Source organism: Callithrix jacchus, chromosome X (assembly GCF_049354715.1).
Source record: "Callithrix jacchus isolate 240 chromosome X, calJac240_pri, whole genome shotgun sequence".
NCBI lineage: Eukaryota > Metazoa > Chordata > Mammalia > Primates > Cebidae > Callithrix > Callithrix jacchus.
This window is the reverse complement of record NC_133524.1, coordinates 25,478,223-25,496,661: the sequence shown is the minus strand read 5'-3', so window position 1 is coordinate 25,496,661 and position 18,439 is coordinate 25,478,223. Positions and strand designations below refer to the sequence as shown.

Here is an 18,439-nt window from a genome sequence, read left to right as displayed (position 1 = left end):
CAAATAGCATAACGAACTGGCCTTTTAAGAGAAGACTGCTAAGCATTAAAATGAGAGAAAAATGCAATTGGAGGTAAGAGGCTCTGAGGAAAGGGCAGACACAACGGTAGAAGGCTGTTTGTTTTTTAGTTAGCATTTACTGAGTACTTATTATGTATCAAACACATTTCAAGGCATCAACACACATTATCTCATTTAATTTTCCCAACAACCCCACTGGACATTTACCATTATTAAAAATGAGGAAGTTGAGGGTCGATGAGGTTAAATAACTAGTTAATAGATCCTCTACCCAGGGAGAAGTACAACAGGGACACAGCTGTGTTTTCCTCGTAAATCCACATACTTACCTAGTAAAGCAGTAGGCTATAGGTGGCAGGTATAACAGTTAGAGCAGGGAGTCTGATGCATCCAGGCCTAGGCCTGGATTCCAGTTCTGACATCTATGTAAGCTGTAAGCTGTTTTACAAGTTACTTCCTTGTGCCTCAGATTCTTCATCTATAAACTGTGGATAATTATAGTATCTTCCTGACCACCATTACTGCATTCAAACAGCACCAACTAAAGTCCAAGATCACCTCCATATCCCAAAATTCAACGGAAATTTTTCAAAACTATCATCAGTGTCTCTTCCTGACAATGCCTACCACTTCCCTGAAATGCTACTCACTGGTTTCACAACACCATGTGTTGAACATGTCTAAGATCAAACTGTTCATCTTTCCCTCCTCCTGCCCCAAGCCTGGTCATCTTCCTGTGCTCTTTATCTCAGTGAAAGGTACTCTGTCCATCTTCCTACACAAGTAAGACAGCCAGGAGTTCACCTTGATACCTTCCCCATCCTAAGCCTCGTATCCAATCTACCACCAAGTTTTACTGAAATTTTTTTCTCTTAAATCTCTCTCATACCTGGGTCCTCCTCCCCCCACTGACTGCCATCACACCAGTCAAGCTACCATCACTTACCTGGAATACTATTCTAATAACAGCCTGCTAATCAGTTTCCCCTCAGCCACTCCGACCTCTGCAACTCACTCAAGCAGAGTGATCTTCTCAAAATGGAAATGTGAGCCAATCTCCCCCATCATATAAAACCTGTTAACATCTGGCCAGGTGTGGTGGCTCACACCTATAATGCCAGCAATTTGGGAGGCCAAGGTGGGTGGATCATTTGAGGTTAGGAATTCAAGACCACCCTGGCCAACGTGGTGAAACCGTGCCTCTACTAAAAAATACAAAAATTAGCTGGGAGTGGTGGCGTGTGCCTGTAGTCCCAGCTACTTGGGATGCTTAGGCAGGAGAACTGCTTGAACTTGGGAGGCGGAGACTGCAGTGAGCCAAGATTGTGCCACTGCACTCCAGCCTGGGTGACAGAGTGAGACTCTGTCTCGAAGAAACAAAACAAAACAAAAAACCTATTAACATCTGCCCCTTGGTCAACATGGCCTGCAAAGCCTATATGGTGCGACCTTGATTACCTCTCCAGCCTCATCTCCTATCATTCTCCCCTTCTTTCCAGCTACCTCAGCCTTCCCAGTGCCCTGGCCACATAATACTTCCACCCACCACAGGACCTCTGCACATAGTAGCCCTCACTCTAGAATGAATGCTTATTCTTCCAACTCTTCATCTAGGTAACTCCAGCCTACACTCTGTAGATCTCAGCTCAAGTATCAAAGGATCAGGAAGATTTTGACTTTTCAGCCCAGGTCAAGGGCCTTTGCTATCAAGAGTCAGAAATTAATGCTCCTTTTCTTAGCACTTATTTTCTTTCAGACTGATATAATCACTCATTAACCATTTGATTAACTGCTCTCACTTACTGGACTGAAAACCATGAAGACAAAGTCCTTGAATACTTAAGTTGACCACTGTCTCCCCAACACCAGCACCACCATGCCTGACACCTGCTAGGTGCTCAGTGCCTTGCATGAATGCTTCCCCTGGGTTGTTCTGAAAAGCAACAGTGGATAGCTAGCTACTCTATGTTAAGGTGCTTTGTAACTGAAGCCCACTGTGCAGTAATTATCATCATCTAGTATCCCATCTGACAGGTGAAAAATCAAGAGGCAGAATGGATGACTTGCTCAAAGCCACAAAAAGTAAACGAGTGGGTGAGAAGCACCCCTGGTGTGCAGTCCAGGGCTTTCTCCAGTGCATACTCAGATATTTTGGTAAGACTTTTCTGCCTACAAAAGATCCTTTCTCTTATTTACTAGTAAGTAATGACAAGTTTAGCATCCCAAGCTCTAGCTCTAGTTTTAGTGGAATCATTACCAGTAATGGAATCATTACCAAATCATTAAATGCTGGAGTTCCTCTCAAGCCAGTGGGTCACAAGCAATGTCATTTGTCTCCATTTCCCTCCACGTACACGTTCAGCAAATATTACTTGAAAAATGCCTGGCTATGAGGCAAGAACCAGTAACTGAATTAAATACATTCACCCACTCCAAGTCAATCTTCTGAAAACAAATTATTTTTTTCTGCCCTATCAGGACATCATTAAAGAAGAAATACCCAGATTTTTCCTGTGATTATGTTATCAGCTGTCCATCACATCACGCCATGCAGTACAACGTAAATAGAACACGCACCCTACCCTGTTGGTCAGGGCTCAGAAATGTTACATGTGGCCTCAAGAACAATGTACGTTATTAATAGCCCATGAGCTTATTCCTTTCTCCAAGCCACCCCCACCAACCCTCCTCTTCCCTGCCTGCGGAAGGCACACCACCCTCCTGCACAGGACTGAAAATGTGTCTGTGGTTAAGTTAGCAGCAATGAAAAACCCATGAAACAAATATAGCCAAGTGTCTGACACTCAAATCATGAAAGAAACCTAATATCTTTGTTCCACTCCAATCCCCACTCAACTCTTAGTCCTGAGGCAAAAAAAAAAAAAAAAAAAATCTCATCACCAGCCTCAAAACAGAAAATCTTTTGTCAAATGTAAAACAACAAAGCCAATAAAAACAGGTAATAGAAAACTAAACCTGAGCCTATAAAGAATAATTAGTAATTAGAAGAATTCTAAAGATGACACAGAAACCATTTCTGGAAATCACTCATGCTTTGTTGCTCTTTTAAAAATGTGAGTAAAAGTTCACTTTTCAGCTACATTCTACTTCATATTGCTTTTTAAAAGAGAATTTTCAAAGAAATTTTTAAATGTTGAGACTCATACATTCAAGTTTAAAAGGGATACAAGCCAATTCAACAACAAAATTAATAACTAAAAGGAAACAAGGACAGCTGCATAACCTGACACTGACACTCAATTTCAAAGTAGGTATAAGATCTCTAAAACCATGACCACAGGGCTCAGGAATCCCTGGCTGATAATCAAACGGCTTCTTCACACATACATAAAACTATTCTTCTCTCCGCCTTCCAAAACTCCCACAACTTACCAAACTCAGCTCACCGTAATTTAACACAGTATTTATGATCTGGCAAATTGACACAGGCTCATGCTGCCCACTGAAATGATGACACGCAAACAGAAGGCACTAATTCTATTAGTCTTCCCTTAGTGAGCTAGTCCCCAGCAGTAACAAGCCCAATGAGCTAGTTTTGTTTTTAAATTTGACATGGATATGTCTTTAATGAGCCTGACTATAGACAAGGCTGACAAAAAGTAGGTTTATCCAATTAGCAATAGACTCAGCATGGCTAAAGTAAGGAGACAGTGTGGTAACATCTTGCACACCATCAGATTCAAACACTTGAGCATCTGTTTGATTTAGGGGGTGGGAAATTTGCAATGTTGCTGAGTGCTGCCATGTCACCCATAAATCTATTACCTGGGCAGATGAGGAAAGGGAAAGCCTGTGAGGTCAATATTTTGGTTTTCTAGTGCTCCTTTCTCACCAATCCATCTATCTGCAATTCATGAAAAGATGAAAAAAAAACGATATGGGAGAAAAAAGTATAGTTATATGATTATTCTTCCCTTTCCTTAAGAGAGGCATTATCCAGGAAATTGCCTATGCAGACCAACTATAGAACCAGACAATTAAACCTTACACTGATTTCTATGCCACTGGTGAATAGTGGTTAATAACTTCACACTTTGCTTTTTATCACTTAACAAGAAGCGAACAGCAATTTCTAAATCACTACTGCTCTGTCATCTTGGTTCATTGCCAAAGCAAGGAGCTTTAGAACACCTGTCAAATAACACGCGGCTTGTGAAAAAGAAATAGATACCAAAATAGGTTTATTTAAAATTTTCACATATTAAGAAAGTGGAATCAATTTGGGTTAACAGAGTCCCTCATTCTGGTGAGGGGTAGGGAAGGAAAAGATTTCCAGGACTCAATTTATGTGATTCTCGTCAAAGTAATAAAACTTAATCTATCTCAGCAGAGATCAGTGGTGCTGACACAAGGTCAGTCTTAATAGCATTTATCTTCTCATCCTTAGCCACATTCCAAATGGTTTCAGTAATTAAAAAGATAAAATATCAAGGCAAAAATACTCTGTACCTGTCTTTTCAGATAGACGCTCCTAGGTTCCTAGTACAAATGTACGAATTATCCTTTTTCTTGTTTGAGTATACTGGCCATTCTTATAAATTCAAAATAGGCTTAAATATCAAGACCTTCTTTAAAAAACATACCACCTCCATATCTACCCATCTCTAACTACAGAAACTACTAAGTGTGAGCCCAGAGGTAAAGCAAACAAACATCCACTATGTAGAGCACAGGGCTTAGGTGTAAGGTAGAACAAAAAAACACCCGAAATGCACTCCCTGACAAACTGAGGTAGAGGCTGGAGAATACAGAAATAATTTGAGACTGCAGACTTTTGTTCTGATTTGTGTTAATACAAAACTTTTAAGTATTGATACTAGCTTATGAAGACCCATTTGAAAAATCTAGTAATAAGGAATCCAATATATGGGTGGAAAAAGGCACAAATTTAGATTGAGAATAAGGAAATTCCATCTTCCTTGATGAAAGAAGCCCTGGAATTTTAAAGGTTAAGTATTGACTGAAGATTCAGCAAGATTGGAGAGGCCGACTCACAACTCCAGGAACATCTCTTACTGCCTTTGACAGTTAGTGGTATAAAGTATGTGTAGGAGAGGGGTGTGGATGCCCACGCCTGGATTCTTTAAAGTGCAGGTAAAACAAAAATGTGGTGACCACTCAAAAACTTCAGCAAATGCAAAGGGGATAAACAAGATGCCTAAATGGTCTCCCGGATGGAGCTTTCTTCTCTGACACTCACAGACCCCAGGCAAGATCTGACCTAGTCTTTCTCTTCCCAGCTGTCTCTTACATCAACTGGCTTGTGTCCTCCTAAATCAGTACCTTTCAATGTCCAAAAACCCAAAAGGCACAAAGAGGCCAATATCCATGCATCTTGGAGACGCTAGTGTCCAACTATTAAGAAAGAAGAATAAGGTTATTCTGAATTTGTCTCAAGTCTAACATTTTAGCCATTTTGAAGGAAATACTCAGTATTTTCAAGCATACAGAGTAATTAAAATCAAACCTAAGTGTAACCCACTTATTTAATCTCTATAAATGTAACACTGTTATATACATTAAATGCTTACCATATATTTTTCATATAAGTATACATTAATTATAATGCAAGCATATATAATAATCATCATGAATTACTCTTATACTTGAATTTTTATTATTGCATTTCTCTCAAATTACTGAAAGTCTAAGTTATAATCTGGACTGGCCTTCCTTGGGGTGTTTCCAAATTAGAGCTTTCTTTTCTCACCTTTATTTGAAAGTACCAACATTACTTTCATCACTTCTTGAAAGAATGCAGACAAATGAACAAGCAAACAGATCATTCCTTAGTACAAGTTCATCAATATAAATGACCTGCAGAGGCCAGGCGCAGCGGCTCATGCCTTTACAGCACTTTGGGAGGCTATGGTGGGTAGATTACAAGGTCAGGAGATCATGATAATTCTGGTCAACATGCTGAAACCCCGTCTCTAATAAAATACAAAAAAGTAGCCAGGCATGGTGGTGCGCACCTGTAGTCCCAGCTACTCGGGAGGCTGAGACAGGAGAATTGCTTGAACCCGGGAGGTAGAAATTGCAGTGAGCGGAGATCACACCACTGCACTCCAGATGACAGATTCCATCCCAAAAAAAAATAAATGATCTGCAGGAAAGATGCCACTTACTTGACTGTAAATTATTTTTTCTACAGTACAGGCTAAGTACCCAAAATGCTTGGAACCAGAGTGTTTGAATTCTGAATTTTGGAATATTTACATTATACTCGCTGAGCATCCCTAATTCAAAAATCTGAAACACAAAATGCTCCAATGAGTATTTCCTTTGAGTATCATGGCAACACTTAAAAAGTCAGATTTTGGAGCATTTCAGATTTTTAGCTTAGGAACACTCAACCTGTATTTAATGGTATATGAAAAGAACCTAGGCTCTGAAATAACTGTTAATTTGTACTAAGGAGAATTTCAACTCATTCCATCTGAATTACCACGAATTCGGAATGAGTAGAATGTGAATAATTAAAGCTGAATAATATGTGTTATCAGTTCTGAAGAACTGCAAGGAATTTAGAATCCAAACATCCCTGAAATATGACAATAGAAAGGGAATAAAAAAATTATCTGGCTTCAAATTTTATAATCGAAACAACTTTAAAAGTGATAGGTAATTCATAATCACTAACAAAGGATATTGCTTTTTGAACATAAAATATATCTGCAAAATATATTAAACCCTCATTTTAGCCTTAAAATAAATTATCATATTTTTAAAAAATCAAAATGTTAGTAGGTCAGCTGAAGTTAAAAGTAGTCTTAATGGTGGCTATAAAAATTCTGGAGTTGGAACTCTTGGAATTGGAACTCTTCCCTCCTACCACCCACACAGTTTAAATGGGCCTGGTGTGGCAAGAAAATTATTCGCACTGCCATGTTTTAGGTGACAAAAGCATACATTTTTAAGGCTAAAGTTTCCCTTCAAGCTACATAAGAGGCCAGAAATGAAATATAAGAACCAGCAGTTCTTTATCATTTTCACATCATGAGAGTCTCTTAAATGCTATGCATCCTCTCCCCCCAAAAAGTACACATATGCACAGACACACAAAACATTATATACAACTTCAGAGGATTCACAGACCTCCCCTTTACTCTACATGGGTTGAGGGAAGTTCTCATATGACAATCTAAGAATCAGTAAAACTTCAAACTTTGTATTTCTCATATGTCCAAGGGATTGTTTTCCTTCCTTCTCACCACCTTTAGTGTAATTTCCTCTATTTTCACTGACTATGTCTGCTACTGCTGGAAACGTGAGTTACTCTTTTACTACTCATGACTATCTTTTAGACAAGGAGTCGGCAAGCTTTCTCTGTAAAGGGCCAGATAGGACATACTTCAGGCTTTGCAGTTCACTCAGTCTCTCTGGCAACCACTCAACTCTACTCTTGTAGCACAAATGCAGCCATAAACAAATGGGTAGGGCTGTGTCCCAATCAAACTTAATTTACAAAAGCAGGCAGTTCTGAGGTGAGTTAGCCCATGTGTCAAAGTCTGCCAATCCCTGGAATAGAGGAACAAGTTCAACAACTCTACAAGGAAGCAAACAAGTACGATTCCTAACTTGTATCATTCCTAAAAATAATTTCTAGAAGGATTAAAAACCTAAATAAGAAAAGCCAAACTTTGCAACTTTTATAAGACAACAAGGGAGAATGTCTACATCACCGGAGGAGGGAGAGGCTTTTTGTGCGAAAAAAACTCACATAGTGTAAAGGAGAAAATGTTAAATATCTGGCATTAAAATTTGAAACTTCTGCATAATAAAAGAGTACAAATAAAGTAAAAGGACAAGCCACAGACTGAGAGAGATATCTGCAGCCCTAATGACAAAACAAGGATTAGCTTTTGAATACCTAAGAATACTTAGAAACACACAACCCAACAAAACAGAACATCTATGTTCTATTCAGACAAGAAAATGGAAGAGTTAATAAACACATGAAAAGATGCCAACTTAACTCATAATTTTAAAATGTAAATTAAAATCACAATGAGATACCCTTCCATACTCATGAGACAAGCCAAAAAATAAAAATTCAGATAACAAGTATGGCAAGGACGTGGAATACTAAGGATTATGCAACAAGTCTAAGTAGATAGTAAGTTTAAAATGCCTCAACAGAGAACTAAACAAAATTCAAAGCAGCAAAATCGTATATCAAAATCATTTCCAATTCTCTTTAGATTAGCCTCTGATACTGTGACTGAGGGAGTTATGTATTGTGGCTCCAGCCAGACATACGATTTTAGCTACTTGATTTTTAAAAATTAGCTTGCTATGATAAATTAAATGGTTGCTCTTATCAATAAAGCCTCATACACTCCTGTGGAAGTTGTACAAATTCCACTCCTAGAAATATACCAGAGAAACTCTCACAAAGGTGGCACTGTCACTGCAGCACTGTTTGTAACAGCAAATAATTAAGAAATGAAAACTTGGAAACCTAAAGAAATGGATGATGGAAGAATTTAAAAATACACTGTGCTGTATATTTATTAATTGAAATATTATACAATAGTTAACATGAATAAATCAAATCTAAAAATGTATCAAGATGAATATGCTTAAAATGTGGCACATAAGAGTAAAATTTTTCCCCTTTTTCAAACTGCAAAAGAATATGTATATCATGACATATACATGGTAAAAACTTTCAATGACCCATATGTACACACACATGTTGCAGAAGCAAAAAAAGAATGACTCACGGGCGAGAATGACAAACCCAACTCTGGGCAAGTTAACCTCTGAAAAAGAAAAAGAAATGAGAGAGGATGGGGAGGGAATGGTCTTTAGTTGTCTCTAAAGTATTTTACTGCCTTTAATTTTTTAAAGAAAAACTAGGCTACTTTTTAAGAAAAGAAATTGCAAAAGTAAAATTTTTGCTTATTTACAGGTAAAGATCAAAGACTTCCTTAATATTTAATTGTAAAATTCTTCACGGTCACTCATTCTCCATTACCAACACCAACAAAGGCTAGAGCCATTTGTGCTAGTGCCATTCGCAAAAGATCCTGATAGATGCTACCATATCAACAAGAAAATCCCAGAAAGTCTTGCCAGGATTGTAATGTTTGCATTAATGATTTGGATACACTTTTTAAATGCACAAATTCCAGTTCCAAACACAACTAAAAGCCAGGCAGTCTATGACCAATTGGCAAGCAGGCTGGCAAAGACTCACTTCAGTCTATAAGGTAGGAGAATGAAAATGCATGAACTCTATACCTAAACATCAGAGCACACATTTTAAAATGCAATAAAAAAAATCCAGACCAAAAATATCCTTTCACAAGGACACAGAAATAAGAGGGATATAAAGCAATATTAATGTCAATAAGTACTAATTAGTCTATCAAGACAAATATTCCCACTAAACTAAAGTTATGCAATGAGTATGTTTATAAGTACACAGTCAGTTTTAAATTCCTCAAAGCCAGGCACGGTGGCTCATACCTGTAACACTACAGCTTTGTAAGGCCAAGGTGGGAGGATCCCCTGAGGCCAGGAGTTGGAGACCAGCCTGAGCAATATAGCAAGACTCTATCTCTACAAAAAGTAAAAATAAATAAGCCAGGTGTGGTGGCATATGCCTGTAGTCCTAGCTACTATGGAGGCTGAGGCGAGAAGATCACTTGAATCTAGGAATTCAAGGCTGCAGTGAACTATGATCACACCACTGTACTCCAGTCTGGGCGACAAAGTGAGACCCTGTTTCTAAAAGAAAAAAAATTTCTCAAAAAAACAACAAATTCAAAAAGGCAAAATTATATATCAAAATCATTTCCAATTCCCTTTAGATTAGCTTCTGATAATGTGACTGAGGAAGTCATGTGTCGTGTATCCGTGGCCAGAAATCAGAATTTAGCTACTTGATAGAATTAACTTGCTATGATAAATTAAATTACTGTTACCACCAATATAACTAATGTTTAAAAAATCATCACTATTTTAAACACTAGAGTATTAGCTTTGGGCCAGTTTTAGATTTTCTTTAATAGTTTCAAAACTAATAAAAGTCCAAAAATGTGAACAGATTTAACCCATTAAATTACCTTCACTATTGTTCACAGAATAAAATCCTTAATTGATTAATGATCTCAGGGTGTCTATCGCCATCTAGTGAACAATCACTTCAATTACCACATCAGACATTTGACAACTGATACCCCTTTTCTTCATGGTTTAAAAATATATGTCCATTCAGTGACATATGCTTGCACAATTTCTTTTTTTATGCCTCTCTAAACATGCATTGAGAACTAACACAAATACAGATGGTATTTGTATAGATTCACGGAGTACTTCTCTGAAACACTGACTTCATTACTTTTAAATAACTTGCACACTGTGAGATCACTCATACAATTCCTTACCTATTAGCTCATTCCTCTATCACCAAGAAATTTAAGATCATGGAAGAGTTTAAGTGTGAAAGATCACACCTGTGAAAAGACAATATTGATGCCCATTTGACAGAACTATTAGCACTTTTATTACAAACCTGTTTTTAAAAGTACAATTAGTAATTACTCTGAGTATTCTAGGAGCCATAATACATTTGATTACAGAATTTATTAGGTCACTAGAGTCAAACCTGCACGATTCCAACAAAACAAACACAAAATATACTTAAAAATAAAAAGGAAAAGGGGACTTCAAGGCCTCCCTAGGCTGTGATTTAATCCATATCCAAATATAAAATTTTATAACCTTTTGTAATGGCATGCTACCAGGTTTCCTTCTCATTAATTTCTACTTGAACCTTAATCTAATTTATCCCATAAGGATAAAAGCAAAGAACTTGTAAGATCGGCAGGTTACTATATCATCTGGCTCACTCTATATCTTGTCACAAAAAAATACTAGTTTAATAAGTTACAAAGGGATTCCAAAATCTCAGCAAACCGGCTCTCATTTTCACTTCTCTGCTCCTACCTCTTTAATAATTATGAGATGCTTGAAAAATCACAAAGACTCAATAGTATATACAGGAAAAACCAGCAAACCCAAAGAAAGATTATCCCATAGGCTACTTCCACCCACCAGTGCTAACGATTATCACTAATACTTTAACAATCATTTTTATTTTAGGAATTAATATTTGTAAGTGACTTTGGATCTTCTCCTAGAATAAGATTTCCTGGGAGAAACTGTGTAATTATTATTTCTCAGTAGCCTCATATTACTTTAAAGGTCTATTTTCCAGAGTTTTATCTATCTTATTTGAGGGAAAGAGCAAAGCATAAAGAGAAAAGAGGAAAGCAGAAAGCAAGAATTTAAATCACATACAAGTAGTTCTAGATTTGTCTGAAATTCTTTGTTTTTTAATGGAGAGAACAGGGGGTTTTTATAGTTCATTTATTAAAGATTTGTTATTGTTATATTTTATATAACAGAAAAATAAAAATTGTGTTTAAACTCCCCATTAAAAATCCAGCTAAAGAAAACCATTGCCCTTAAAATGCAATGGATTAGGAGACTGGGGGAGATCACTGGACAAATTTGGGGCTTATCATTATCAACAGTGCCCTTTTAAGCTTGTGGATTTCTGAGCCAATGCAGAAAACATAACAACAGGGATTTCCCAACAGCAAGAGGCACTCTCCAAGGGAGTAAATTGTCAACTATTGCCTCTCGTGAGAAACTTAAGAGTAACCTTGATCCAATCTCAATAGTCAACCCATGTATTATCACCCAGTTGGGGCATCGTGAGTGCATTTACTAATACAAAAATAAGATGGTATTCCATCAGAAGCCACTGGATACATGTGAAGAAATAAAATTTAAATAATTTTGAAGTAAACTTAGCCTAAGAAACTAAAAACATCCTTCCCTTCCCTCACTTCAACTAGCCCCTAAAACACCTATATCTTTCTCATATAAAAAAGGACTGTATCTTGAGATGAGTACCAAAAATCGTGATCGCCCTGAAATAAGAGGTAGAATATAAAGCAAAACCACAGTCATACAAGACATCTTGAGATGGAAGAGACAACCCTACTATACTAAAAGGATTTACATTCAAAATAGTCACTTGTTATATTTTATCTGAGTTTTAACTTCCTCATCTATAAAATGAGAACATTATTATCTATTTCAAAGGATTCTTGTGTAATTTAGTGAAATAATGCATAAGAAAGCTTCTATCACATCACTCGTGTTCAATACATGTTTTGCCCTTCCTCCCTGTGCCCTAAGTCAAATCTTTGAGATAGGGCTGCCAACAGAAGAGTGATTCTTAACATCTTAACATTTCTTTCATACACCAGCTGTATCTGCACGGTCCAATACAGTTGCCACTAGCCACATTTGTCTATTTAAGTTTAAATTCATTTTCATTATAATTAAAGCAATCTAAAAATCCAGTTCCTCAGCTAGTTGGCACTAGACAGATACCAAGAGCTCAATGGCCACTTGCGGCTAGAGACTACTGCTCTGGATAGTGCAGATGAAGAACATTTTCATCATAATAAAGTTCTACTGGACAAAGCTGGTCTAAACTCTAAAGCAGGGGTCAGCAAACTTCTTTTTTTTCTAAAAAAGGCCAGAGAGTAAATATATCAAGCATTGCAGGCCGTGCGAGCCACCATCTTGACTACTCAGCTCTACTCTCATAACACAAAAGCAGCCACAGATTATACACAAATAAATGAGCTTGGCCCTGTTCCAATAAAACCTTATTTGCAAAAATAGATGGCAGGTTGCATTTGGCCTAATGGCCATCATTCGCCAACCCCTGCTCTAGAGCAGAGTCCAGACCCCCAATACAAGCATTTTTCCCATGACCACTGCTTACTTCCATTAAGTCTTAACTTTAAATAGTCTTAAACTCACAGACATGGAGATAAATGAAATTTAGTAATCAGCATAACTATTCGTTTACAAATTAAGAAAAACCCACGCACATAGTATTCAAACAGTTGAAGCTTACAGTGTTCATAAAGTGACAGTACCTAAATTCTATTTGGTATCTGGCCCATCTTACTAAAGCCAGTAACTCACAATCTATTACTCTAGTCTTGACATATTCTTGGAATTCTGGATTTATACATCCAATGGCCTACTTATTATGCCTGGAGACCTATTACTCAGGCCAAAGGCAACACATCCACAACAGAATTCTTAATCCTTCTTTCCTAGTTTCCTCCATCTTAGTGAAAGGCTCTACTAGCTATCCATCTGATTTCTACCTTTCACTCACACTCCAAGCTAATCCATCAGCAAAAAAAAAAAAATAGCTCTCTTATGTCACTTAGGTCTCATTCACGTCACCTCTTCAAAGAAGCCTTCCCTGACCAATATAAACTAGCCATCTAAACATTCTCTAGCCCACCACCCTGTTTTAATTATCTGCAGAACATTTGCTTCTATCATATTTTCTGTTATTTGTTATACACGTTTATTTACTTATTTATAGTCTGCTTTCCCAAACCACCCTCTCTCCACCCCACATTCCTAACTCATGTCGTCTCCACCCCCAATCTCCTCCCAATCTGGGTAGAAAGTAAGCCTCATGATAACAGGGACCTTTTATGTCTTGCCTGATACACACACACACACAAACGAATCCTTATTTAAATGCCTATTTGTCTCAAACCTGTCATCTAAAGAGAGGGGTACTGTCTTTGATGCTGTATAACTAGGTAATAAACTTGACTCTCCCACACTATAACAGGTATAGTTAAAAATACTCTCATATCTAGAGATGTAAATGTTATTATGCCATTTACCTCCCTTCCTTTGTATGTCACCAAGGCAGCCAGTGGTTTGGCATAAAATCTGCTATAGGAAAATCCCAGGCAACCGTACATACTGTTCGCTGTGAGCTTCAAAGCCTTCTGTCGAATGTCATACTGCAGGCCACACAGAACAAAAGACAAACAACAATATTTACAGATGCTTAAGTATTACATTAGATGTCTTTCTAGATCTCCAATAAAAAGGGAAATCCTCAATATCCCTGAATAAAAAAGAACTAACACTCAACCCATCCACCTGGATCAATGATTCCTTAACCTCCTAGAAGCAAGTAAACACAGAATCCAAAGCTCCCAGGAGCCAGAAGTATCTTGCTCAGATACAACCTTTGCAGACAAAGGTGGCTTCCATTCTGAGGCACTCTAGTATTTTTAAGTGGTCACCTACCCACAAACTCAAAATAAGTACCTGCATTTGACCAGCATCCTGTTTACTCCTAAATAATCAAATTCTAAAAGCTGAGACTGCCACTCAAATGTTTCTTAGTAAAAAGGTATAGATATACCTGAAGCATAAGGTCTGGATTTAAGTCCTGCAGTTTCATTAGCTGTTTGACTTGTTTTCTCCGTTCTACCAGTTTCCGGATCTCTCTGGGCAAAATGCCCATTTCTAAGTTTGGATCTGGTAACTCAGGGATCTGTTCTTGTTCTCCATCCTGATAAACACACAACAGAAATTTCATACAAATCAAACTTTTGTGAAATAAATTTCTACAGTAATATTTTATAGGTGCATTCCCCCATGATCACATCTTGAAAAGCTATTTTCTTATATAAGTAAAGGTCAACAATGCATGGGTAGTATAAGAAGGAGCTGAGAGGTTTGTAGAACAGGTCACCATTGCCCTCATCTCTCCCAATTATATTAGTCTGTCATTCCCAATATCTCCCACCCCTGTAGTTAGACGCATATTTAGATTTCATTTAAAGGGATATATTTTTACACATGCTACTACTAACTCTCTTCAACAAGACTGGAGAACAACATGTTTGAGGAAATTGTTTTTAAAATATAAACACTAAAAGAGATCTCCAGGATTTAAAAAAAAAAAAAACAGCAGCTAAACTACTATTTTAAATCATTTTTACTACCAAACAAAATGCTATAGAATTGTAAAAACTATAGAGAATAACAGCAATTATTGTAAATGCTCTAGACTAAAAATAAAAAGCCAAATACTAAATCAGCAAATTTCTTTTAGCGTTCGGAGCACATTTAAATAGGCCATGACATTTCTAAAAACTAACACATATATATCCCTTAACATTTATGCAGTACTTTTTACCTACAAATTGCCATGCAATCGGCAAAAGAATAGCAACCAACAGTCTTCTTATATTAAAATTTACAGCAGGAGAAAGCAGGGAAAGCATTAGACCATTTTTCTCAAGCCTCCATTAATTCTATTAACAGGCTACAAAGAAAAAAGCCAGGCACATTTGCCCCTTTAAAGGTTCAGAATTAAAAATAAACCTCTTGGTTTAAAGTATGCCATTTGATAACCTAGACTTTACAAAGCATCTGATTTTACAGAGATCAATATCTTCAAGTAAAACGCTCTTACAATCGTAATAGGGACCTATTGCTTTCCAAAATAACAGATAATAGTAAACCTATTAAAGAGATCCTTGTACACGTTATTTATAGCAACTATGAAAGTCAGATAAGAAGTAAACTTGAAAGAACATAGAGTCAGGAAATTTACAATCTACTCCTAGCTCTGTAACTACTACCTGTGTGACACTGTTCTGAGGTACCATGCATAAAAATGATACAGGATCCATAAACTGCTACATGTATAATATTTCTTAGATGACTTTTGAGGTCCCTTCCAACTCTAAAATGATTCTATTATATATCCAGAATCCAAGCTGGAAAACTCCAATAAGCAAAATGGTGGTGGGCAGAGGCTAAATAATATTAACCATCACCATGCTGGCACAGTAGCAGGACAGAGCTCAAATATTCATTAAATGCAGTCATATCTGTTGGGGATATCTACCCAGTACCTTCTCTGTAACGGTCTCCACTAGTCTCACAGAAAGGCCCACCCTTAGCAGCCAGATTTGTACCCTGTAAACCTACTCTTGTGGTTACAGTTAAAGGGGATCTGGGGTGCTCACCAACCTAGGCAAACCTATCCAATTCTCTCTTCTGGGAATATGAAATTGGGATTGAAAAACAGGTCCCAAGCTTGTGGTGAGATTTAAAAGACATACAAATTCAGGAGCTAGAGGGCAAATAGACATCTTCTGCCATGTATTTAAAAAAAAAAAAAGATTACAAAAAAGAACAAAATGTGTGTGTGGGGGGGGGTGAATACACCTATACATAGACCACACATGCATATAAAATGGAATATTATTCAGCAATACAAAGGAATGAAGTATTAGTACATTCTACAACATGGATGAACCTTGAAAACATTATGCTAAGTGAAATAAGCCAGATACCAAAAGGCTATATACTGTGTGATTCTACTTATATAAGATGTCCGGAATATACAAATCTATAAAAGCAAAAAGATTAGCAGTTGCCTAGAGGTAGAAGGAATATATGGATTGAGGAGGGGGTGACAGCTAAAAGGTTTCTTTGGGAAATAATGAAAATATCCTAAAACCGACTGTGACGATGGTTGCAAACTCTGGGAATACACTAAAAGCCACTGAACCACACACTTTAAACAGGTGAATTATATGGTATATGAAGAATACCACAATAAAGCTACTTTTAAAAGACACAGAACCAGTCTGAGTCTCTTTCTACCCAACCCTTCTCCTTTTTAACCACTAAGAAAGGATATTATTAATGTATCCTTTAGGAGGAAAGGCCAGGCACAGTGGCTCACGCCTGTAATCCCAGCACTTCCGTAGGCTGAGGCAGGTGGACTGCCTGAACCCAGGAGCTCAAGAGCAACCTGGGCAACATAGCAAAACCCAGCCTCTACCAAAAAAAAAAAAAAGAAAAGAAAACTAAAATGCTAACCCCTTTGGTTCCCTTCCTTAAGTAATTCTTTTAACCTCGATTTCAAGGGCCCTAGATTAAGTACAAACCTCTGTAATTTTCTGTGCCTCTGCAGCAACTCTTTGTACTGTTGTAAAACAAATGTTAAATTCCTGAATGATGGAAGGATAAAGACTATTGAAGTCCAGAAGCAAAATGAACTTATCGTAAAAACCTGAAATTAAAAAGCCACATAACATCATGAAAAGTCTAAAGAAAAGCACAACTGTCAAAACATCATTATCAAAAGCACTCTACGTATATTAGAAACTATATACTATGCATATATACTATCCAAAGCTGAAAGACAAAGGAAAAAAAAAATCAACTCCCATTCCATAAAATGATGTAAATTAGTGAAAAGCCAGATCACAAAATAAAAGGGAGAAAAACATCCTCTCTCTACAGAACCAGCCACAACCAGTCCTTTCCCCAGATGTCCCCAAAGCACACCACTATTACAAGCAAACACCGTCCCAGTTATGAGAGGTGTCACATCCATTTCAAAGAAAATGTTAAACTTTCCTTCAAAGGAAGAGTTCCCTTCCACCTACCTTCCCCCTCCCCACCCCAAATAAAACCAAGTGAGTGGTTTTCTTTTTTATTTTTATTTATTTATTTTTTTGAGATGGAGTCTCGCTTTATCGCCAGGCTGCAGTGCAGTGGCATGATCTCGGCTCATTGCAACCTTCGTCTCCAGGGTTCAAGAGATACCCCTGCCTCAGCCTCCCAAGTAGCTGGGACTACAGGTGCATGCCACCACACCTGGCTAATTTTTTTGTATTTTAGTAGAGACAGGATTTCACCATGTTGGCCAGGATGGTCTCGATCTCCTGACCTCATGATCCTCCTGCTCGGCCTCCCAAAGTGCTGGGATTACAGGCGTGAGCCACTGCACCCAGCCGAGTGGTTTATTTTTTAATGACACTTTCAAAAAATAAAATGGACAGCACATTTACCTGTACATAAACCAAGCTAAAATCAAATAAGAGACACACATATATAAATGTCAGTAGTGGAACGATCCACCCTTTTTACTTGCAAAGGATGAACAGAAAGCTACTATATTTCTCTAGGACATTTACAAAGAGTTATCTTCACCTTGAGAAGAAACGGAATAAAAATAAATGTCCACTATTAAGACAGTAATAATTGCAAACATATATTGATAGTTTATTCTGTGTCCAGCACTATACTAATTTATCCTTAAATCCCTGTGTGGTAGATATTACTCTTATCACTATTTTACAGAAGCTGAGTCTTACAGAGGTTAAATAGGCAGCCCAAGATCACATTGAATTCAAACCTAAACCTATATAACACCAAGTACTACTGCTCCATTTCATTATAATAAAATCACTTTTGTCAAAAATGTCTTCTACTCAGAGTTAACTTATTTGATAAAATTCATATTAATTCCTTCACAACGATGTGAATATTCTTAACACTACATTTGGTTGAAATGGTTTATTTAATACAAAAAAAATAGCTGGCTATGGTGGCGCCCAACTGGAGTCCCATCTACTGGGGGACTGAGGCAGGAGGATCGCTTGAACCCAGGACGTGGAAGCTGCAGTGAGCAGAGATTGTGCCACTGCACTCCAACCCAGGC

The 18,439-nt window shown here is 37.4% G+C and overlaps 1 protein-coding gene and 1 non-coding gene across 12 annotated transcripts in view; both read right to left on the bottom strand.

Moving 5' to 3' along the window:
* Positions 1-18,439, bottom strand: part of POLA1 (DNA polymerase alpha 1, catalytic subunit) — a 316,077-nt gene that overhangs the window by 243,960 nt on the left and 53,678 nt on the right. For all 11 annotated transcript variants that reach the window (XM_008989090.5, XM_078363411.1, XM_017968391.4 and 8 more), the window contains 3 exons: positions 16,878-17,002; positions 14,330-14,479; positions 13,797-13,919 (listed from right to left, as the gene is read on the bottom strand). In XM_008989090.5, coding sequence (XP_008987338.2) covers positions 13,797-13,919; positions 14,330-14,479; positions 16,878-17,002 — 398 coding nt within the window. The remainder of the gene's footprint in view (positions 1-13,796; positions 13,920-14,329; positions 14,480-16,877; positions 17,003-18,439) is intronic.
* LOC118150825 (small Cajal body-specific RNA 24) lies at positions 17,832-17,961 on the bottom strand. Its single transcript, XR_004738959.1, has one exon.